Below are 24,022 nucleotides of genomic sequence, written 5' to 3' on the forward strand. Positions count from 1 at the left end.
CTTGGGCTCCAAAATCACTGCAGATGGTGACTGCAGCCATGAAATTAAAAGACGTTTGTCCCTTGGAAGAAAAGCTATGACCAACCTAGACAGCATATTAAAAAGCAGAGACATTACTTTGCCAACAAAGGTCTGTATAGTCAAAGCTATGGTTTTTCCAGTAGTCATATATGGATGTGAGAGTTGGACCATAAAGAAGGCTGAACACCAAAGAATTGATAATTTTGAGCTGTGGTGTTGGAAAAGACTCTTGAGAGTCCCTTGGACTGCAAGGAGGTCAAACCAGTCAATCCTAAAGGAAATCAATCCTGAATATTCATTAGAATATGATGCTGAAACTAAAACTGCAATACTTTGGCCACCCAATGTAAAGAACCGACTCATTAGAGAAAACCCTGATGCTGGGAAAGATTGAAGGCAGGAGGAGAAGGGGATGACAGAGGATGAGATGGTTGGATGGCATCACTGACTCAATGGACATGAGTTTGAGCCAGCTCCAGGAGATGGTGAAGGACAAGGTAGACTGGTGTGCTGCAGTCCATGGGGTCACAAAAAGGCAGACACGACTGAGCGACTGAACAATAACAAAGCCTGCTTGTGTTTTCATTCATTTCATTTCATCAAATATGCTTGGGCTCAGTTCATGCCCTCCCAAAGTTTTCAATTTTGTGTGAAAGACAGAAATTGCCAGCCAGCAATGACTGTACAGCAGGGTCATCAATCCTGTCAGACCCGTTGCCTCTTTTTTATGACACATATTTCACAGTACTCTTTACTATCCTGAAGGAAAATTCTTGGACATACCATATAATATGCCAAAATACATACAGGTGAGGCAGTCAGCCCTTGCAGCTACCTAGAGGAAGATCAGTCCAGACAAAGAATACCATAGCTCTTGGAAAGGAAAGAGCAGGAAAACAATAGTGAGTGACATCAGAGAGACCAAGGTGTGGGTGAATGTGGGGGCCAGATGGTGTGAGACTTTGTGGATGAGAAGCTTAGCTTTAAGTCCTGATAAAGTCAGAACTCTCATTGTTCTAAAGACAAACTTCAGAGAGAGCCCAGTGTCTGCATATGTGAGTCTTGGGAAGATTCCGGGAGAAAGATAGGAATAAAGAGGTAAGGTGAAGTGAGGGAAGTGGTGAAGGTCTTCTGATTCCCAGAATAAGCAGGTTGATCTTTGGGAATGATTTGTGTGTCTGTGTGTGCATGTGTGTGTGTGTGTGTGTTGTGTGTCTGTGTGTGCATGTGTGTGTGTGTGTGTGTGTGGTTAGCACAGCTATGTGTGTTGCACGATGAAAAATCAGCATTCAGATATCACCCTTTTATTTTTTATTTTTTAAAGGAAGAGCAGGTCCTCAGTTATTTCGGGTTGCACTTGGTCTTCGTTGCTGTGCGTGGGCTTTCTCTCCTTGCAGGGGCTACTCTAGTTGTGGTGCTTCTCTTGTTGCAAAGCACAGGCTCTATGGCATGTGGGCTTTAGTAGTTAGGCATTCGGGTTCAGTGGTTGTGGGACATGGACTTAGTTGCTCCATGGCCTGTGGGATCTTCCCGGACCGGGAATCAAACCCATGTCCTCTACATTGGCAGGCAGATTCCTATCCACCGTACCACCAGGGAAGTCCCAGACATCACCCTTTTAAAAAGTTAGTTTGCAATATTTTGGTCTTAGAAATCATCTTTCTGGTTAACAACAACAACACACAGAATGAAAGAAATCAAAAACATTTTTCCTGAGGCTGAAAAAATAATATGTTCCCAACAGACAGTTGAAAATACAGACGAGAAACATCACCAAGAGATAATCATTGTTGACATTTTGAAGCCTTTCCTCCAAGGCTTTTTTCCTGTGTGTCCCAGTATATAGTTTTTTCTTATAATTAGTAGAATATGATATCCAGATTTATTTTTCCCATGTCATTAGATATTCTTGGAAGACATATTTAATAGCTACATATCAATTTTCTGTTGTATGGATGGGCCATAATTTATCACATCTGTTCTCTTAAAGGGAAACAATGTAATTAATACCTTGAACTTTCTCGTAGCTGACTTCTTCCATTTTTCTTTGAACTTTAGTTGATGGGGTTTGGTTAGTATCCTAGACACACAGGCTCAATGAGTGGGAGGAACAATGGTCAATCTGCAGTTCTCCGCCTGTGAATGACCACATCAACAAATACACAGCTGATTGGCTTGCTTGAGAAGCCAATCATTAAAACAGCAGAGAAAAACCAGCTTGACCTCAACGTGGTTATTCAGTCGATGTCTAGAGACAGGCCCAGCTCCTAGACCGGCTTGAATACTCGCCATCTACGTGAGAATAAACTGTAGCCTGTGGAGTCTTCACCACCACCCCTAATGCCTACACCCAGGTCTCTTGCTTCTGCAGGCTTGCCCAGGCAAGCAGGGGCTCTGGGGCTAGAGCCCTTCCAGAGGTCCGTGGTCACAGAATCACCCCCAACTCTGAGTTGTGTTCACACTGGAGGAGTGCTAAATCTGAGTTGTGGCTAATGATTCATTTTCTTACCTTTTTTAAATTTAATTTTTAGTTTATATTGGGATATGGTTGATTTACAATGTTGTGTTAATTTCAGGTGTATGTGTGTGTATGTGACCACACGTGCTCGGTCACGTACAACCCTGCGACTCCATGGACTGTCGCCCGCCAGGCTCCTCTGTCCATGGAACTCTCCAGGCAAGAATACTGGAGTGGGTTGCCATCAAAGCGATTCAGTGATACATTTACGTATATTCATTCTTTTTTCAGATTCTTTTCCCTTACAGGTTCTTTCTTTTCAATGTCTTCATTTTTCTGACTAAAAAAGACAGTACACTAATCCCAGGAAATTTGGAAAACATAGCAAATATTAAGGAGAAGACCATAAATGTCACTCTGTTCCACATCTATTTAAAAGTGTTTCTTAGGGTACAGAATATGAGCAGTAGGGCAAAGCGATTAAGAACTTGGGCTCTGGATCCAGACTAAATGCCATTGCTTACTAGCTCTGTGACCCTGGGCAAGTTGCTTGACCTTTCTGTACCTCAGTTTCTTTATTTGTAAATGGCTTTATTTTATTTAAAATAGATTTTTGATATTTTACATGTCATGGAATTTTTTTTTTGCATTTTTTTTTTTAAATACCGCATTAAAATCTTTATTTTGATTACTGAGATTTTTGGAGTTGCTTAAATTTTGCACTGGCCTTATCCTGGCTCTCACCCTGGGGGCTGCCAGCAAGACTCAAGCCAGAGTAACCTTCCATTCTCCCCTCCTGGCTGTGGCTACCCTCTCCCAGCCTTCAGCCCACCTGCTGACCTCTGGCCTCCAAGGCCCTCTCCTGGGTCAGGGAGGGCTAACATGTTAGAGTAGGCCAGGCCACCACCCCAGAGAGAAAGGCTGTTTGCGCTGTGGTCTCGCCAGCAGCCTGATTAACATGCGGAAAGATGCAAATTGAAGCAATCCTGCTGTTAGAGAAGAACTTAATATGTTTTTTAAAAAGATGAGGTGAAAAGGCAGAAATTGCAGAAAATTATATATTGCCGGAGCTGTTTTACCATCCCTGCAGTTGATTCCAGAGATGCTTCTGGTTTGGGAAAGGCATTTTATGTGCTCAGGGAGCCCCCCTCTCTCTGACTGAGAATGTCAAACAGCAGGATCTTTGACCCTTGGCCAGATTTTGCTGCTCCCTAATCCTGCTTGCCCAGTACATTTTATTGCCTCTTCTGGAGTCACGTGTATATCAAGGGCTGATTCATTTATTAACCCTTATTTAAGAGGAACAAAGCATAGTAAATATGATTATTACCATAAACCATGTGAAAGCGTGAAAGTGTTAGTTGGTCATGTCTGACTCTTTACAATTCCGTGGACCATAGCCCACCAGGCTCCTCTGTCCATGGGATTCTCCAGGCAAGAATGCTGGAGTGGGTAGCCATTCCCTTCTCCAGGGGATCTTCCCAACCCAGGGATTAAACCTGAGTCTCCTGCATTGCAGGCAGATTCTTTACTGTCTGAGCCATCAGGGAAGCCCAACATAACCCATAACCCATAGCCACCTTCAAAAGCAAGTCCCTCAGCAGCTCCATGTTCCTTGTCTCAAGGGCTCCCCATGGGTTGTGCACCCTTTAGAGAGGAAGGGTGCCTTGGTTACAGCTAGAAAGTCCTTGAAGTTTTGTCTTATGGCCATGGATTTGAATGGCCCCATACTGTTTATCATAATGGGCTTTTGGCAAATGTTACTGGGTCTAGATGGTGTTAGGGAGGACAGATCAAGTTGAACAGCCAAATAAATCTCTATCAACGCCGCATACATATTTGCTATGGGGGTGCGGTAGGGGAACGAGGTGTGGCTCACTGATGGATTTTTCCAGTTAGATGAATTTCAGAGCCAATCTTTTATCTTTTTTTTTCTGGACTAGTTTGCACAGAGGAGACTTCTCTAAAATGGATTTCACACTTCTCTGACTTCTCAAACTGAGACTGCAGAACATAATTAAACTTATCTTGATGATTCAGGGTCATCATTTGGAATCTCAGTTATTAATCTTTGGAGCCAGACTGTCTGGTTTCAATCTAAGCTTCTCCTCTTATTAAGCTTTGTGGCTTCAGGAAAGAGTATTAACCTCTCTGTGCCTCAGTTTCCTTAGCTTTAAAATGGGAATAATCATTGTATTTATCATAAACACTAGCTGGACACTGGCAATTTCATATGGGTCGGCCTAGGAGTAAATGGCACTCAGAAAGTATTGGCTTTGATTCTTTTATTTAATTTTTTTAAATTTTATTTATTTAATTATTTTTGGCTGTGCATGGACTTTTCTCTAGTTGTGGCGAGCGGGGTCTTCTCTCTGGTTGTGGTGTGCAGGCTTCTCAGTGCTGTGGCTTCTCTTGGAGCACGGGCTCTAGGGTGTGTGGGCTTCAGTACTTGCAGCACATGGGCTCAATAGTTGTGGTTCCCGGACTCTAGAGCCCAGGCTCAATAGCTGTGGCACATAAGCTTAGTTACTCCGAAGTATGTGGGATCTTCCCGGATCAGGGATTGAACCTGTGTCTCCCACGTTGGCAGGTGGATTCTTTACCACTGAGCCACTAGGGAAGCCCCTTAAATTTGTATTAGAGTGTAGTTGCTTTACAATGTTGTGTTGTTTTCTGCTGTGGCTCTGATTCTTTCAGCTGTTCTATGCTAGGCTCTGTGGACTGGGACTTAACATATATTATCTCCCTTGGTCTTCCAAACAGTCTCAGGGGGAAGTCTCCATTTTCCAGAGGAAATGCTGAGACAGGTGAAATTGCTTGCCCCACGCTGCTCAGCTGGCAGACGGCGGGGGTGGGGTGGGGGTCTAATCAGGGGCTGTGGCTCCTTTGTACTCTTTTCTCTGTCAGGTGCTGTGCTGGGACCATGGCCCTCCCAGTGGAGCCCTAAATGGTCCCTGAAGTTATGGTCTATTAAGTTCTGCATTAATATTTTTCTGATATTTCTACTCCCCTTCATGATGATCTTGCAGGGCCCCCCATGGGGTTTCCTAGGCAGGAAAAATAAGAGACTGTTCTTCTGGATTTTGTGGCATCTATTTTGGTTGTTTTCAATATATGTATGCATTTTATTGGGCTTCCCTGGTAGCTCAGACAGTAAAGAATCTGCCTGCAATGCAGGAGACCTGGGTTCAAACCCTGAGTTGGGAAGATCCCCTGGAGAAGGCAATGGCAACCCTGTGTTCTTGCATGGAGAATTCCATGGACAGTGGAGCCTGGTGGTTATAGTCCATCAGGTCGCAAAGAGTCGGACATGACTGAGCAACTAAAACACACACATTATATAGTCAGCCAGTATAAATTGTCATGTGTAGCTCATCTGTGTTCATTCAGGTGAGGGTGTCACACAGGTGACCCCCAGCTGTGGGAGAGGTCACTGTGATAACCACCAAGTTATGTCCTGGGGAGGCTGAAGGGACCCTGGATTCCCAGACTGTCCCCTGAGCACCAGCCTTCCCCAGATGCCAGCCCATATGGTCCCTGTGGCATTGGCACCAAAACCTAAGCCGTCCAGCTTTAAAGGACAGTGGTGGTCATCCCGTCCACTTTTTAGAAGAAGAAGCAGGAAGAGGGCTTGAAGAACTGCTGGGACTCGCTAGAACTCAGAGCTCTGTGTTCCTTGCTGAGGCTCCTCCTCAGCAGAGTATGGTCCTCTCTGTTTTCTGATGTTACTAATGGTTCCATCCAGGGGGAGGAGCCAGGACCCCCTTGATGGGCATGGGATCTGTTCACTGGGGCTTCCCAGGTGACACTATTGTAAAGAACCCACCTGCCAATGCAGAAGATGTAAGAGACATGGGTTCGATCCCGGGGTTGGGAAGATTCCCTGGAGGAGAACAGGGCAATCCACTCCAGTATTTTTGCCTGGAGAATCCCATGGACAGAGGAGCCTGGTGGGCTACAGTCCATAGGGTTGTAAAGAGTTGGACACGACTGAAGTGACTTAGCATGCATGCATGATCTGTTTAGCCATACAAGACCTGCTCTTGGCTTAATGCTCTGCTGTCACAGTCTTGAAATCTCTTAATACTCTTTGAAAAAGGACCTCACCCTTTCCTTTGGCACTGGGTCCCACAAATTACACAGCCAGTGCACAGTTCAGGGAGGTGAGGGGAACCCACCGGGTCCTATGCCACCTCCTTTTCCTAGGCCTTGGGATGGAGCTTGCCAGGAAAGCATTTAGGTGCCCCCTCCATCCAGCATGAGATGCGATTGGAAATTTCTCCTGGGTAGAGCTAATAACTGTTAGAAGTGGACTTCAGTTCAATTCACTCACTGAGTTGTGTCTGACTCTTTGTGACCCCATGGACTGCAGCACGCCAGGCTTCCCTGTCCATCACCAACTCCCGGAGCTTGCTCAAACTCATGTCCATCGAGTTGGTGATGCCATCCAACCATCTCATCCTCTGTCATCTCCTTCTCCTCCTGCCTTCAATCTTTCCCAGCATCAGGGTCTTTTCCAATGAATCAGTTCTTCACATTAGGTGGCCTAAGTATTGGAGTTTCAGTTTCAGCATCAGTCCTTCCAATGAATATTCAGGACTGATTTCCTTTAGGATGGATTGGTTTGATCTCCTTGCAGTCCAGGGCACTCTCAAGAGTCTTCTATACAGTTCAAAAGCATCAATTCTTTGGTGCTCAGCTTTCTTTATAGTCCAACTCTCACATCCAAACATGACTACTGGAAAAATCATAGCTTTGACTAGACGGACCATTGTCGGCAAAGTAATGTCTCTGCTTTTTAATATGCTGTCTAGGTTGGTCATAGCTTTTCTTCCAAGGGATAAGCATCTTTTAATTTCATGGCTGCAGTCACCATCTACAGAGATGTTGGAGCCCCCCAAAATAAAGTCTCTCACTGTTTCCATTGTTTCCGCATCTATTTGCTATGAAGTGATGGGACCAGATGCCACAATCTTAGTTTTTTGAATGTTGAGTTTTAAGCCAGCTTTTTCACTCTCCTCTTTCACTTTCATCAAGAGGCTCTTCAGTTCTTCACTTTCTGCAATAAAGGTGGTGTATCTGAGGTTATTGATATTTCTCCTGGCAATCTTGATTCCAGCTTGTGCTTCTAGCCTGGCATTTCACATGATATACTCTGAATAGAAGATAATAAGCAGGGTGACAATATACAGCCTTGACGTACTCCTTTCCCAATTGGGAACCAGTCTGTTGTTCCATGTCCAGTTCTAAGTATTGCTTCTTGACCTGCATACAGATTTCTCAGGAGGCAGGTCAGGTGGTCTGGTAGTCCCATCTTTTGAAGAATTTTCCACAGTTTTCTTTGATCCACACATTCAAAGGCTTTGGCGTAGTCAATAAAGCAGAAGTAGATGTTTTTCTGGAACTCTCTTGCTTTTTTGATGATCCAAGGGATGTTGGCAATTTGATCTCTGGTTCTACTGCCTTTTCTAAATCCCGCTTGAACATCTGGAAGTTCACGGTTCATGTACTGTTGAAGCCTGGCTTGGAGAATTTTGAGCATTACCTTGCAGCGTGTTGCTGCTGCTGCTAAGTTGCTTCAGTCGTGTCCGACTCTGTGCAACCCCATAGACGGCAGCCCACCAGGCTCCCCCATCCCTGGGATTCTCCAGGCAAGAACACTGGAGTGGGTTGCCATTTCCTTCTCCAATGCATGAAAGTGAAAAGTGTAAGTGAAGTCGCTCAGTTGTGTCCGACTCGTAGCAACCCCATGGACTGCAGCCTACCAGGCTCCTCCATCCATGGGATTTTCCAGGCAAGAGTACTGGAGTTAGATGAGTGCAATTATGCAGTAGTTTGAACATTCTTTGGCATCACCTTTCTTTAGGATTGGAATGAAAACTGACCTTTCCAGTCCTGTGGCCACTGCTGAGTTTTCCAAATTTGCTGGCATATTGAGTGCAGCACTTTCACAGCATCATCTTTCAGGATTTGAAATAGCTCAACTGGAATTCCATCACCTCCACTAGCTTTGTTTGTAGAAATGCTTCCTAAGGCCCACTTGACTTCACATTTCAGGATGTCTGGCTCTAGGTGAGTGATCACACCATCGTGATTATCTGGGTCGTGAAGATCTTATTTGTATACTTCTTCTATGTATTCTTGCCACCTCTTCTTAATATTCTCTGCTTCTGTTAGGTCCATACCATTTCTGTCCTTTATTGTGCCCCACTTTGCATGAAATGTTCACTTAGAAGGCTAAAGATGTTTCTGGGAGGGTGTGAGGGACAACCCTGAAGTCTAAGTGCCTTCATTACTGCCACTGTGTCATCTTCAGTTCAGTTCAGTCACTCAGTCGTGTCTGACTCTTTGCAGCCCCATGAACCGCAGCACACCAGGCCTCCCTGTCCATCACCAACTCCCAGAGTTTACCCAAACTCATGTCCATTGAGTCAGTGATGCCATCGAACCATCTCATCCTCTGTCGTCCCCTTCTCCTCCTGCCTTCAATCTTTCCCAGCATCAGGGTCTTTTCCAATGAGTCAGCTCTTTGCATCAAGGGGCCAAAGTATTGCAGTTTCAGCTTCAACATCAGTCCTTCCAATGAACACCCAGGACTGATCTCCTTTAGCATGGACTGGTTGGATCTCCTTGCAGTCCAAGGGACTCTCAAGAGTCTTCTCCAACACCACAGTTCAAAAGCATCGATTCTTCGGCACTCAGGTTTCTTCGTAGTCCAACTTTCACATCCATACACGACTACTAGAAAAACCATAGCCTTGACTAGATGGACCTTTGTGGAAAAAGTAATGTCTCTACTTTTTAATATGCTGTCTAGGTTGGTCAAAACTTTCCTTCCAAGGAGTAAGCATCTTTTAATTTCGTGGCTGCAATCACCATCTGCAGTGATTTTGGAGCCCCCAAAATAAAGTCAGCCACTGTTTCCACATCTGTTTGCCATGAAGTGACAGGACCAGATGCCATGATCTTAGTTTTTTGAATGTTGAGTTTTAAGCCAGCTTTTTCACTCTCCTCTTTCACTTTCATCAAGAGGCTCTTTAGTTCTTCACTTTCTGCCATAAGGGTGGTGTTATCTGCATGTCTGTGGTTATTAATATTTCTCCTGGCAATCTTGATTCCAGTTTGTGCTTCTTCCAACCCAGCGTTTCTCATGATGTACTCTGCATATAAGTTAAATAAGCAGGTGACAATATACACCCTTGACATACTCCTTTTCCTATTTGAACCAGTCTGTTGTTCCATGTCCAGTTCTAACTGTTGCTTCCTGACCTGCATACAGGTTTCTCAAGAGGCAGGTCAGGTGGTCTGGCATTCCCATCTCTTTCAGAATTTTCCAGTTTATTGTGATCCACACAGTCAAAGGCTTTGGCATAGTCAATAAAGCAGAAATAGATGTTTTTCTGGAACTCTTGCTTTTTCTATGATCCAGCGGATGTTGGCAATTTGATCTCTGGTTCCTCTGCCTTTTCTAAATCCAGCTTGAACATCTGGAAGTTCACGGTTCATGTATTGCTGAAGCCTGGCTTGGAGAATTTTGATCATTACTTTACTAGCGTGTGAGATGAGTGCAATTGTGCGGTAGTTTGAGCATTCTTTGGCATTGCCTTTCTTTGAGATTGAAATGAAAACTGACCTTTTCCTGTCCTGTGGCCACTGCTGAGTTTTCCAAATTTGCTGGCATATTGAGTGCAGCACTTTCACAGCAGCATCTTTCAGGATTTGGAATAGCTCACCTGGAATTCCATCACCTCCACTAGCTTTGTTCGCAGTGATGCTTTCTAAGGCCCACTTGACCTCACATTCCAGGATGTCTGGCTCTAGGTGAGTGATCACACCATCGTGGTTATCTGGGTCGTGAAGATCTTTTTTGTACAGTTCTTCTGTGTATTCTTACCACCTCTTCTTAGTATCTTCAGCTTCTGTTAGGTCCATATCATTTCTGTCCTTTATCAAGCCCATCTTTGCATGAAATGTTTCCTTGGTATCATCTTGGATGACCTCTAAAAAGTCTCAGTTTCCTCATCTGTAAAGTGGGGAGACCAGAGGAGTTACTTCTTATGTGTGTGTAAAGAGGGCTAACGCAGCACCTGGCATCGAGTAAGTGCTCAAGAAGTCAGCCGTTCTCTAATCCAGGTCCGAAGTCCTCGATTTCTCAGGAAGGTTTCAGATTCCCAGAGTTTCCCAGTCCTGTCTCCTTGTCCCTCTCAGGTGCTCAATGCTGAGGCACAAAATAAAAGCTGACATTACCTGGGCACCTCTGGATGCTGGTTGCTGTGCCTGGGCACTGCCCCCAGGGGCTCCCTTCAGGGGAACCTTCAGCCCAGGCTAACTGGAGCCCAGCTCTGCCCCAAGTCAGAAGAAATCAGTGATTCTAAAGATATAGGGAAGCAGGCCTCATGAAGGGTAGTGTGCTCTGTGCTGGAAGAGGCATCACTTTGAAATCATGTTGCCTTCATACATGTTGAATTTCTGCTCTGCCAGTTGCCAGCTGTTGATCTTGGGCAGGTTACCTAGCTTCTGCAACCTCCAGCATCCTCATTTGTAAAATGAGCATTATTATGAAAAAGGATGATTCTGAGGGCTGAATATGCTAAGGCTGTAAAGCCCTGAGCCCAGGGCCGGCCTACACAGATGGTAACTAATCGCTGTTTGTGGAATGAATGAATGAATGAATAAGCTAGTGGTTGGAGCTCTGTTTGCTGTTGTCAGATGCCCTTGAGGGAAGGCTTGTGAGCTGGTAGAGGTGGGCGTGGGGCACGGACAGGGGCCACACACAGGCAGGGGCAGGGAGGGAAAAGGGAGAAATACCCAGATCATCATAACTCATGCACACACAGAACTCAGTGTGCGCCGTACACTCCTCAATGTTGTCGTCAGTTAACTCATTTCATCCTCCGACAAGCCTACGAGGTAGCCTTTCCTGTACCCCCATTATACAGATGAGGAAACTGAGCCCAGACAGGGAGAGGAGCTAGATCACACAGCTAGTGAGGGATGGAGTGGAAGCAGGCAACCTGGCTCCAGAGACCATATTCTTAACCAACATACCGTATCCACCGTCCCGAGCTTTTTTTCTTTTTTTACAAATTTGTTTATTTATGGCTGTGTTGGGTTGCTGTGGGCTTTCTCTAGTCGGGGAGAGCAGGGACTACTCTCTAGTTGCGGTGGGCAGGCTTCTCATTGCAGTGGCTTCTGCCGTTGTGGAGCATGGGCTCTAGGGAGCATGGGCGCAGTAGTTAGGCTTAGTCGCCCCATGGCATATGGGACCTTCCTGGACCAGGGATTGAACCCATATCCCCTGCATTGGCAGGTGGATTCTTAACCACTGGACGACCAGGGAAGCCCCCTGCCCCAACATTTGACCATGTCCTTTGAGCTGTGAGAGGTGGCATCTTCATCTCTGCCACCACTCTGGTCCTCGCTGGGCTGTGGGACTGATCTCCAGAGACCCTCTTCCCCACTGAGAAGAAATGGGCAACACGAGAGAGTGGGTATTTCCTGACAGGCCCGGCCCTTGAGGGCAGGCCAGGCCCCAGGGACCATCACCAGAACCCTAAGCTCTGGCCAGTTGGCAGCTGACTTGTCGGGATGCAGAGCTTTCAGGCTGAAGAGCCCACACGGGGATGGGCAAAGAGGAGGATGCAGGGGCATCTCTGCCCAGTGCCCTGTTGGCCACAGCGAGCCGAGGGGCCAGGAGCCGTGTGAGAGGAGGCGCCCAGGATCCTCATGGGGCCTGGGTACCTGCCACGTGCTCTTGGGCTGAGGGTTGGGTCGGCCAGGGCCGTTAACTCATCAGAGGAGGCAGAAACCTGGGGCTCTGTTTGGCAAACGTGTGGGGGTTGCTCCCTGCTCTGAGCTGTAGGCTCCTCAGCTGTAAGATGAGGGAGCGGGGGTCACAGTCTAGCTGTACCCGCCTGAGAGTTAGATGGGTCTTGTGTGTGTCAGTGCATGTGGAAGGCATGCTTAAACTCGGGAGCCAAGCAACCCTGTGAGGGGATGAGGCGATGTGGACCGCGAGGGCTCTGGGGCTGGGTGGCCAAGCTCCGAGTGGCTCGGGTTAGTCATTTCAGCTGTGAGCCGCTCGGTACAAGAGGATGACACCATGTGTGTGAGCCTCGACTGGGGATGACGTGCCTGCAGCGTGCTCTCCTTCAGCCCTCACCACGTCCCTCTGCGGCGTGCGCTGTCATCAGGCCCACGTCACAGACGGGAGACTGAGGCTCCGAGAGGTCACCTCCTCGTCTGCTCACGCAGCAGCAAAGCAGCAGAGCCAGGATTCTAACTGGGGCAGCCAGCTTCACAGCCCAGCTGCTCCGCCAAACCTGCCAGGGAGGGCTGTCTGAAAACAAAATGAGACCTTCCAAAGTGTGAGCTCAGGGCCTGGCACCTTGTGCCAGGCAAACGTGAACTGCTGCTGTCCTTTCTAACTGGCTTGGTGCCTGGAATCCCCAGGCCCCTGGGCTGTGTTTCCACAGGGACAGGGGTCCCCCTCCAGCCCTCTGCTGCCTCACACCCCTGTTCTCCTTCCTCCCCACTAGGACGTTGCCACAATGCAGTTCTGCGCCAACAAGCTGGACAAGAAGGATTTCTTTGGGAAGTCTGACCCCTTCTTGGTGTTCTACAGAAGCAATGAGGATGGAACGTGAGTTCTCTGGCAACACTTCCAGGGGCACGGGTTGGGGGGTGGGCTGAACGGTGATGGCTTGGGCTGGCTTGGGCCCCTGCTCTGGGTAGACGTCAAGGGGCCCCAGGAGCTCCAGAGGCTCCTGGCTGCACAGATGGGGTGGTGGGGGACAGATGGCAAGCCCTCAGTGACATTCTGAGGGTCTTAGTGATGGCAAGTGCTGGGTGTGTCAGAGATGGAAGCAAAAACAAGCGAGAACTCGGGGTCCATCTGACAGTCCACTCCTTCAACATCGATCAGTCCCCATCTCTAAAGCTAGTCTTCACCCATCCACAGCCCTCTGACACCCCATGACACATGTCCTCCCACTTCTTCCTCCTCAGCATGGCAAATCTGCACCCATCTCCCCACCTGGCCCCACGCTCTGCCACAAGGTTCATTGAAATTCCCTCCCATCTTTGAAACCAACTCCCCCCTCCCCGATCTCCTTCTCTCTTCTCCTTCATCTGGAAGCCACCCACAGTATGATGGAAAGACAGATGACTCGTTAGCCAATGTAGGTCAGTGATGTACCCAGAGGGACAGATTCTAGGTTGAGGGTCTGGGGACCTGAGTCCTCTCCACCAACCGGCTGTGTGACCCCAGACAAGTGTGCCCCCTCTCTGGGCCCGTTTTCTCGTCAGTGAAATGATCTGGTTGGATGAGGCGGTCTCCATGGTCTCTTTAAGCATCATAGCTCTGGGAGGCTGAGGCCACTTACGGCTGGGATTCTGCAGAATGAGGAAGCCATGGGGCCAGGGAGGTTAATTAGAGAAGCGTTGCTGGAGAGGGGAACTGGGGAGCAGGTTTTGAAGGAAAGAAAGAAAATGGGTCCATGAGGGTTGGGGGTTGGGAGGGGAGGGGAAACTCAGGGAAGAGTAACAGTCTAGAGAAACAGTGTGTGCAGAACTAGTGTGCCCTGAGCAGAGGGCAGGGAGGCCTTGCTAAGGCCCCTCGAATCTGACATTCGTATGTATGTGTGTGTTGGGGGGCAGGGCAGCAGCAGAGAGGAGGTGTTTAACTTCAACGGAAAAACGGATTTTTAAACCTGAACGCACAAAACAAGGGAAATTTTGTACGATCATTTGCATAACAAAAGGATTCTTTGTCTCACCAGAGGACTCTAGCAGAATTTCTTTAAATAATCCTTGTTGACTTTGATTTGACTTGAGGGAGGGAGGAACAGGTCAGAGGGATGTTCTGGGCGCCCATGGAAATGTCCACGCAGCTCCCCTCCGGCGGGGCCGCGCCAGGGCTGGTCTCAGAGGGGAGGGCCGGGCCGGCAGCGGGGAGGGGCTTGGGCTCTGGAGCAGGAGATGGGTGTGTTGCAGGGTGTTAGCCCATGATTAATCTGGCAGAGCGGTGTGTAGGATGGATGGGGAGGGGGCGGGGGCTGGGAGAGACTCGTGACTGACATGGTGAGCAGGTGGGAGGTGCTGAGCCCGGCGAGCTGCGCGGTGGAGACGGGCAGGGGCGGAGGCGGGAGGGGAGGATGGGGCGAGAGGCCGGTGCTTGGCCTGGCGTGGCAGAACTGGGGTGGGGGCTGCAGCCACACCCCCTCCTCGGTAGAGGAACTGCGGGGAACCCAGAATGTTGAAAATAGCAGAGGAGTTGGTCAAATGGGGCCGGCGATGGGGGGTTATTAGAGGGCGGGTTTCCCTGGGGTGGGGGCAACCCAGGGCAGCTGGAGAAACTGATCCAGAGGGAGTGAAATGTCACGCCTGCCATCCCAGGAGGGAAAAGGGCAGGAACCATCCACAGAGCAGCCCCTGTGCTCCCGGCCCCTCACATACCTTGTCTCCTTCAATCAGAATCATTCGACTGGGAGCAGGAATGTGGTGACGGACAGCCAGGCTCGCCAGTGGCTGCCGGTCATCAGCTATGTAACCTTAGGCGAGTGTCTGAGCTGATGGAACTTTCTGGGATGGTGGAAATGTTCTGTATCTCACTGTCCCACATGGTCGCCACCATGTATAACTGCTGAGCCCCTTGTAAGGGACTAGAGCGACTGAGAAACTGAATTTTTTTAAACTTTCATTTCAGTTAACTTAATGTGAATAGCCACGTGTGGCTAGTGGCCGCCATTCTGGGCAGTGGAACGCTACCCTCTGCGGTTCAGTTTCTTGGCGATGGGGAAAATCCTAACACTTCCCTCCCAAAGAAGCCGGGAGGATTAAATGAGTTAATTCGGGTTATTAGAGCAGGGCCTGGCGGCATTCGTTAGGGTTCTTTCGGGGAGCTGGGGGAGCGCAGTCACTCGCCTGGGGCTGCAGAGCTGGAGGCAGCTGCGCTGGGACCCAAGCTCGCATCTGTCTGAGGCTGTTGGTTCTCACCGCCCACCCCCGCACCCCACCCGCGGAGCGTGTGTTGAAATGAATTGAACTGAGCTGGGAGATGACTGCGGGGACCCTTTCCACACCAGGGCCTTGTACCCCGCCTGCCCGTGGCAAGTACATCAGGGGATCAGGGGCCTGTGGATTTAGCGATGGAAGCGGGGAGGTTGGGGAAGCATAAAGAAAGTGGTTTGAGGCAGGAGTCTGAAGCCCCTCACAGCGCTCAGGAAGAAAGACATGTAGGGAGGACTTGAGGCTTCAGAGCGTAGCCGACTTGCTCAGGCCGTTTGGCCGGCCTGGGAGAGGAGCTCGAGAAGGCGGGGGTTCCAAAGAGGTGAGGAGGCTGAGAGGGTCCACAGTAGGTCTGGTGTCTGTTCAGGTGGGCAGTGAGGGCTTTTTTGAGGTGTGAACCTCCCCCGCCCCAGCCCCGCACCGCCAGTTGCTGCTCCAGAGTCTCCCTTCTGTCCACTCCCCTCATCCCGCCCCACCCCAGCCAGGCTCCTCTTCCTGCCCGACCTGCTGCCCCAGCCCGCGGGCAGCAGTGGCCCCTCCTCCCCGGTCCCCATTCCTCTCATCACCAGCTCTGGGGTGTGTGGGGAGGTCTCCCACATGAACCTCACACTCCAGCGGGTGGGCGAGAAGGAGCACAGAAGAGAAATGCTGAGCCGTGGTGACAGGAATGACATTTTGACTTGAAAATTGCCAGAGAAGAAATGGCACAGGGCTGTGTGCTTAAAGGCAGGGCCTAGGCACCTTCCCAGGTGACCTTTCCAAGCCGAGAGGTAGCTGGGGTGGGTGCTGGGGAATCTCAGGGGCACAGACCCAGCCCTAAGCTCCACTCGGGCTCCCAGCTGCCCCTCCATGGGGGCTTCCAGGGCAGGGCCCCATTAGGCATGGCGTGGGGAGTGGGCCAGGAGCTGGATGGGCACCCAGCTGGGATGAAGCCAATTCTGCACTTTCAGTTTGCAAAGCAAGCTCGTGGATTCAGACTAGAAGAACCGAGAGGGTCTTAGAGATCATCTCAGCCAGGGGCTTTAATATCATTGGCTTGAAATGCCAGTGAGGGCTATGGAAACTCTCCTCTGAGAAATACATTTATTCGTTAGTTCATTCCAAAAAAATACTACATGAACACCTGACTAAGGGCCAGGCACACTTCTGAGCGCTAGAGTTATACCAGGGAACAAAGAAGACAAAGCCTTGACATTATGGAGCTTACATTTTGGTTTCAGACTGTAAAAGAAATGAGAAAGACCAGTCAAATGTCCAGTAGTGACAGATGGGATGAAAACAGCAGACTGAAAGGGGCTAGGAGCCGTCAAAATCAGGGCACCAGGGGGCTGCAAATTTTAGATAATGGTGCTCTGGGCAGGTACTCATGTCACAGACATGACATTTGAGCAAAGACCTGAAGGAAGAGATCAGGTGAGCCAGGATCATGGGAATCTGGGTGAGAGTGGTCCAGGCAGCGGACAGCAAGCACGTGAAACTCAGACACCCAGTTCCACCGATGATTTCAAGGGTTCACAGATTCCTGAAGCAGCGCCCCCAGATCCTGCCATGGGTCTCGGATAAAGAAAGTCTGATAGTGGCCAAGTCCCTGGGATCACAGGTGAGGAAACAGAGGTCCAGAGGGGGACAGGCTTATTCAAGGTCCCCCAGAGAGCATCAGGGGCCAGAACCACATCTCCTGACAGTCCTGCCTGGTGCAGGAATCCTCTCTGCAGCATTTTCAAGAGATGGCTGTCTAACCTCAGCTTGGATGCTGCTAGTGACGGGCAGCTCATCACCTCACAGAGCCGTTCTCTCTACTGAGTGGCATCTGCCGAGATGGGCCCGCCAGCCCCTCTGGTGTCAGGACTGACAGCCCTCATTCTCTCCTCTGCCAGGTTCACCATCTGCCACAAGACGGAGGTCGTGAAGAACACCCTAAACCCAGTCTGGCAAACTTTCTCCATTCCCGTGAGAGCCCTCTGCAACGGGACTATGATCGGTGAGATGAGAAACTGTCCCTCTCCCCAAGCCCAGGTGCGGGACGCACGGTCGTGTGGATGAGGGCCAGCCCATCGGTAGGAGGAGACCTCCTGGAGCTGTGTGCTGGCGGCCCTGCTCAGGGCGGGCCTGGGAGTCTCTCTGCCTCCCTGGGCAGTGTCTGCTTTTCATCTCTTCACAGCCCTTCCCTCCCCACGCCCCACCTCTTTCCTCCCAATCTGAGTTCCCTTTGGTGGAAGCCCTCCCAGGCTGGGGGTGAGGGGTGGGGCTGGAAGGTACCAGGGATTTCTGGGAAGCCAGGGTGTTGGGGCACCAGGCCTGGAGCTCAGTGGCTGGTCTTTTCACTGTGCCCCAGAGGGCAGATCTAATTGCAGGCAGAGGTGGCCTGGTCCCCACCTGCCCCATTTCCTGGCTGAGGGTCTCTGGGGAGTCAGGATCCTAGGATATGCTCTGCCAGACAAGTTGCCATAAGTGGGGCTGAAGGATGCAGTGCAAAGAGCTCATGGAGTTTTTTTGATCCTTCAAAGCCTACTCATAATACACATCCTCACTGAGTGCAGATTGCTGAGTGTGGATACCAGATACGTACTTTCTAACCCTGGCTCTGTGATGAAAAGGCACTGTCAACCTGGGCCAACTCTGGCCTGTCTGAGCCTCAGTTTCCTCATCTGTAAACTGGATATTTAAACATCCACCTACCTTGTAGGGCTGCTTTGACGCTCACATGATACAACCTATATAATAAGGCTCTGGTTTGGAGACCTGGGTTCAATTCCTGGGTCAGGAAGCTCCCCTGGAGAAGAAAATGGCAACCCCCTCCAGTATTCTTGCCTGGAGAATCCCATGGACAGAGGAACCTGGCAGGCTAGAGTTCGTGGGATCGCAAGAGTCGGACACGACTTAGTGTTACCTTTCTTTCTTTCTTGCATAAAACGCTTCCCTGGTGGCTCAGCGGTAAAGAGTCCACCTGCCAATGCAGGAGACACAGATTTGATCCCTGGGTTGGGAAGATACCCTGGAAAAAGAAATGGCAACCCACTCCAGTATTCTTGCCAGGGAATTCTCGTGAACAGGGGAGCCTGGTGAGCTACAGTCCATGGGGTTGCAAAATAGTCAGACACGACTTGGCGACTAACAGCAACAATGCATAAAACACCATTCAGTGTTTCATCCACAAATGTTTGTTGACTCCCTGCCATGTGACAGGCACTGCGTCAGATGCTGGGGAGTCAGCAGGAAGCAGAACACACAGTCTTCACCCTTCACCCAGCCTCTGGGAGTTTACATGCTAGTGGGGGAGGCAGACATTAATCCAATAATCACACAAAGAAACGTATAATTACAAATTGTGGTAAGTGCGGCGGGTGGGGGAAAGGGGTTTGTGGGACGGAGCTGTAACACAGAATTGGTCCGTGTTTAGTCACAAGAACCCAGCCTGGTTTCCTGGTGATTGCTAGAGCTGGTGGGCGAGCTGGTAGGGGCTTCCTGGTCAGGGCTGCCCAGGTGTCCCTGAGGGAGCTGGGCCTCTGTTGGCCATTCCGACAGGGACACTCGGCGGCTGTCAGAACAGACGCCTCAGGGCACCCCAGCTGGTGGCATTGGCGTGGGTTCCCAAGTGTTTTGTTCCCAGTGGCTACTGACGGGGTGTGTGCGGTGGGTGAGGGGACAGGAGTGAGCAGATGGTTGGCCTCCAGGCACCCCTGTCTCCCTCCCTCTAAGGCTGCTGATCCAAGAGATGAAGCAGCTTCTTTTTCCTGCCTCTCGGCTGGGACAAAACCACCACAATTTATTCTGCAGGTGGTCATGGGCACCTACTGTGTGCTGGGCAGCTGTGTGGCATTCAAGGGAATGTAGCTGCATTTCCGGGCTTCCCAGGTGGCTCAGTGGTAAAGAATCCACCTGCCAAGCAGAAGAGGCAGGTTTGATCCCTTGGTCAGGGAGATTCCCCGAGAAGGAAATGGCAACACACTCCAGTATTCTTGCCTGGGAATTCCCATGGACAGAGGAGCCTGGCGGGCTACTGTCCATGGGATTGCAAAAGAGTTGGGCATGACTTAGTGACTAAAGAGCAGCGGCAGCCACATGTCCATTTTCAGGGGGATTATAGCCTGACCACAAGGAGCACACATGTGCACACATGTATTTTATTTTAGTAGTATTATTTTGGCCGCCCCGCCTGACATGTGGGATCTTAGTTCCCAACCAGGGATCGAACCTGCTCCCTCTGCAGTGGAATCATGGAGTCTTAACCCCTGGGCCGCCTGGGAAGTCCCCGCACACATGTATTTTAGATAGCTAAATAGCTGTGCAAAATGAGGCTAGAAACAAAAAGAGGCATTTCAGTCTAACAAACTCCTGTGTCTGGCCAAGTCCTGGGCCTTCTAGGGTGGTGGGGAATTGGCGGGGTTGAAGCGATAGTGTCTAAAGGAGGCTCAGGGGAGATTGGAAGGTTGAGGAGGCGTCAGTTCCTGGGACCAGGGCTGTAGGAAAAATGGTTGGGATAGAGAGAAAAGGAGGGGGACGTTCAAGGTGGGGGATGGAAGGATGTGGCAGCTCAAGTCTCAGGGGCATCCAGCTGACCCCCCACACTCCTGCATCCCAGGGTAGGCCTCCGAGGAGCCTCAGAATCCAGCCTTGTCAGGGTCAGCCAGGAGGGCAGCCTGGCTTAGAGGCCTGGGCTCACTGTTCAGCCATCAGAGGAGTTGAGGGCTGGTGAGGAGGTGCAGGTCACGAGGAACGTCCAGGTGGGCTCCCATATCCCCAGCCCATGCTGAGTCCTGGACTGGCTTCCCCCCGAGATGGCCACAGGCAGCTAGGGCCCTCCTCCAAAGCCAGGAACAGGTTGACTGTGATGTGACTGACTGTGGTGTGAATTGAGCGGTCACGTGTGTCATCCTGGCCTGGTGAGCCCTAAGGTCACCTACATGCCCAACAGCCACTCAGGAGCTGCTAGAATTTAGGAGGCCCCGCTGGGCAAGAGAGGGTGGGCCTTGTTCAGGAAAGCAAGGCCGCTTTCCACGCCTTCCAGGGCACCTCTTACAGCCTCACAGGGCACATTGGCTTTAATCCAGGAGGCCTGTCTTCTAAGCCAGCCAGATACCGGGCACCGTCTTGGGTGCTATGGACACAATGAGCTATCAGACCCAAGCCTCCTTCTGAGGTTGCTCCCAGGCCAGGGTGGGAGACAGACGGGTCATAATCATAACAGCAAAGGCTCCTATAACACTTTTGAGGTAATTGATGTATGTGAACTAATTTAATCCTTCCAACAATTAGTAACCTCTTCTGAAAAAAGGTACAAATACCCGCATCTCATTGGTAAAGAGACTGAGGCCCAGAGAGGTTAAGTGACTCACCCAGGGTCTTATTGCGAGTCAGTGGTCTTACTGCCAGTCAGTGGTCTTACTACCAGTCAGCAGTCGTTCCAGAAGCTGGACCCCGGCAAGCTGACCCTAGAATCTGTGTTCTTAAACTCCAGCGCTCTGCTGACAAATGGTCAGGACATGGGGTGGGTGTGGTGGGATTGGAGAACAGCTCTCAGAAAGCTTTGCCCGCAGGCTGGGGCAGGTCTGCTTTGCGTCTGGAGGTCAAAGGAAGACTCCAAAGGTCTGACATCTACCTGGATGAGGGAGTGAAAGAGACAAAGAGGTTATCAGGGTTTGGAGCTTGGAGGATGAGGGAAGGTACCACTGATGGAAATGGGAAGTGTGCCAGGGAGCCAGGGTATGTGGCTATGAGACAGGGACAGTGGGGTTCTACTTAGGAGAGAAGAACAGGATCTGGGGTCCCCAGGAAAGGGCTGGCAGAGGTGCCCAAGGCCCCAGGGGAAAGGCACAGGTCAGGAACAGGAGGAAAAGAGGGGATGTCAGAGAGGAAAGAGGGGTCCAGAGCCGGGCAGCCATAGCCAGAGGGGAAAGACAAGAAGAGGGTTCAAACAGAAGTATCAACTGCTGTTGTGAAAAAGAGGGCCAAGGGGTGAGAACAAGGGGTGTGGTGAGAATGGGTAGTTTTCTTGGAATGATGGGGGTGGAAGCCAGTTAATCTTTTTAAGATTTACTGAGTCTTTAGGACACGGGCCAAATTGTGTCCTAATTGGTTGAAATACAGTATCTTATTTTATGAATTTAAATTTCACAGTAACCCTCGAAGGTGGTACTAGTGAGGTGCCCATTTCACAGATGGGGTAATGGAGGATCACAGATTCTGTAACTTTCCTGGGCAAGGAGAAGGTGCGTTTCTCTTCCCCAGAAGTCAGCTCTGGTCTGGCCCTGTGATTTGGGATTCCCCTAGTTTGGGGTCCCTCTAACTGTACTGTATTTCCAGTCCACATAAGGCCAAACCCAAGCAACCCAGCTGAGCAGAACTGGAGTCAGAGGAAATCACATCCAGATCAGAATGAATCTAGCCTTCCAATAGGGGGATGAAGGCTCTTCTCTTGCCTTCTGCAGTCCCCCTGCTTGTCCTTGAATATTCTGTGACTCGAGGATTTGTCTCTGTTCAACTAAATTCCTCTAGGCTGGGCTGCTCTCACTCACACCCTCATGGTGAATGAGTAGCTTCTAAAAGAGTGATCAGGGTGCTGAGTTTTCACCTGGAGAGATGAGAGGATTCCCAGGAGCCAGAGAAACTCTGGCCTGGACTGAACAAGTTGCTTCTCCTTTAGGCCCCACTGCACACTGAGCCCTGGGAGGGGCTAGGCACAGCACGAGGGCCTCAGTTAGGAGTGTCTTATCCCAGCTCACACAGGTACCCCCTGCACCCAGGCAGAGGAGGCAAAGCAACGCTGTACAGCCGGGCTTGCCCAGTGCCCCTGCCATCACGTCTCCTGCCTGCCTGGGCCCGTGAGGCTCGATGCTTCTCTTCTTCTCCAGAGCATCTCAGAGTAATGGGCTGACTCAGTTACTTTAGGGTGAACCCCGCAGGGCCTGTCTGCCCTGGGAACTTGTAAGCGTCAGGGAAGCATATCTTCTCTTGCCTGGGAGAGGCAGAGGTTCATTAGGAACAGACCCACAGCTCGGCTCGGAGGAGGCTACAGACAGAGGTGCTTGGTGTGCTGGGAGGGAAGCCGGGTGTCTCTGCCAGCATCCCCCATCCTGTGGGCCTGCTGAGGCTCACACACACCCCGCTCTGTCATCCCTGCCCCACACATTCAGAGACGCGTGGGACACCAGCTCCCAGCCCTGCGCCCGGTGTCACTACTGACCAGCTCTGGGGAAAGCCACTCCCTTGGAATTTTTTTTTTTTTAATATTTATTTATCTGGGTGCACTGGTTTTAGTTGTGGCTCACAGGATCTTCTGTCTTCATTGCAGCAGGCTGGATCTTTCGTTGCAGCCTGTGGGATCTAGTTCCCTGACCAGGGATTGAACCCAGGCTTCTGCATTTGAGCACAGAGTCTTAGCCACTGAACCACCAGGGAAGTCTCTCCCTTTGGGATTTTGTAGAAGGAGGGTCTTGTTACTCTGGCCCACTTCACAAAGTTTTAGAACATCTTAGTCAGTCAACAGGTATTTAATAATATGTATATTACCTAATGGGCTTCCCTGGTGGCTCAGCAGTAAAGAATCCACCTACAATTTGGGAACCGCAGGAGACATGGGTTTGATCCTTGGGTCAGGAAGATCCCCTGGAGGAGGGCACGGCATCCCACTCCAGTATTCTTGCCTGGAGAATCCTGTGGACAGAGGAAACTGGCAGGCTACAGACCACAGGGTCGCAAAGAGTCGGACACGCCTGAAGCAACTTAGCACGTATGCACACATATTACCTAATAGATGCCAGGCACTGTTCTGGAGGTTGAAGATACAGCAGTGTACAAAATGAACAAAAATCCATGGCCTTGTGGAGCTGACATTTATATGCTGAATGGGAATTGTTTGGGAGACGGGAGTTTAGAAAAAAGGCTTGAATGTTTTAGATGGAACAAACATGTGTCCGGTGCCAACTGTGTGAACAATGTAGTTGCCTTCTGATAGCAATTGTAAAGTGGGTGTGATTATCCCATTTCACAGAGGAGTAGTCTCCCGGGCTTCCCCAGTGGCTCAGTGGTAAAGAATCTGGCTGCAACACAGGAGATACAGGAGTCATGGGTTCGGTCCCTGGGTCGGGAAGATCCCCTGGAGGAGGGCGTGGTGAACCACTCCAGTATTCTTGCCTGGAGAATCCCATGGACAGAGGAGCCTGGCAGGCTAGTCACACAGCCTGGGTCACACAGGATCTAGCGGGTCACACAGAGTCAGACACAACTGAAGCAACTCAGCAAGCACACAGCAGTCTCTGAGGGTGAAGCCAGCTGCCCAGGGCCACACAGCTAAGCTCCTGGAAGAGCTGGGATTGCCACCCAGGGCTGCCTGCCCCAGAGACCACTGTGTCCCTTTTCTGCCTCACTGCCTCCCAGACGAGGTGCTCTGTGTTCTGAGCCTTTTTATGCCAAATAAGATGTTCGTTGTGTGAGGTCATTTCATTGTCCCACACCCAGGAGCCCCTTCTCCTGGGCGCTGACCCCAGAAGTCACAACCCGACATGAGCCCTGGCTGGGCCTGTGCTCAGGGATTGG

At 50.3% G+C, this 24,022-nt stretch overlaps 1 protein-coding gene across 1 annotated transcript in view; it reads left to right on the forward strand.

Annotated features, from left to right (window-relative positions):
• Positions 1–24,022, forward strand: part of CPNE5 (copine 5) — a 103,694-nt gene that overhangs the window by 52,454 nt on the left and 27,218 nt on the right. The window contains 3 exon segments of the mRNA XM_070360911.1: positions 13,018–13,121; positions 17,365–17,453; positions 17,456–17,468. Coding sequence (XP_070217012.1) covers positions 13,018–13,121; positions 17,365–17,453; positions 17,456–17,468 — 206 coding nt within the window.

Source organism: Bos mutus, chromosome 23, assembly GCF_027580195.1.
Source record: "Bos mutus isolate GX-2022 chromosome 23, NWIPB_WYAK_1.1, whole genome shotgun sequence".
Classification (NCBI taxonomy): Eukaryota; Metazoa; Chordata; class Mammalia; order Artiodactyla; family Bovidae; genus Bos; species Bos mutus.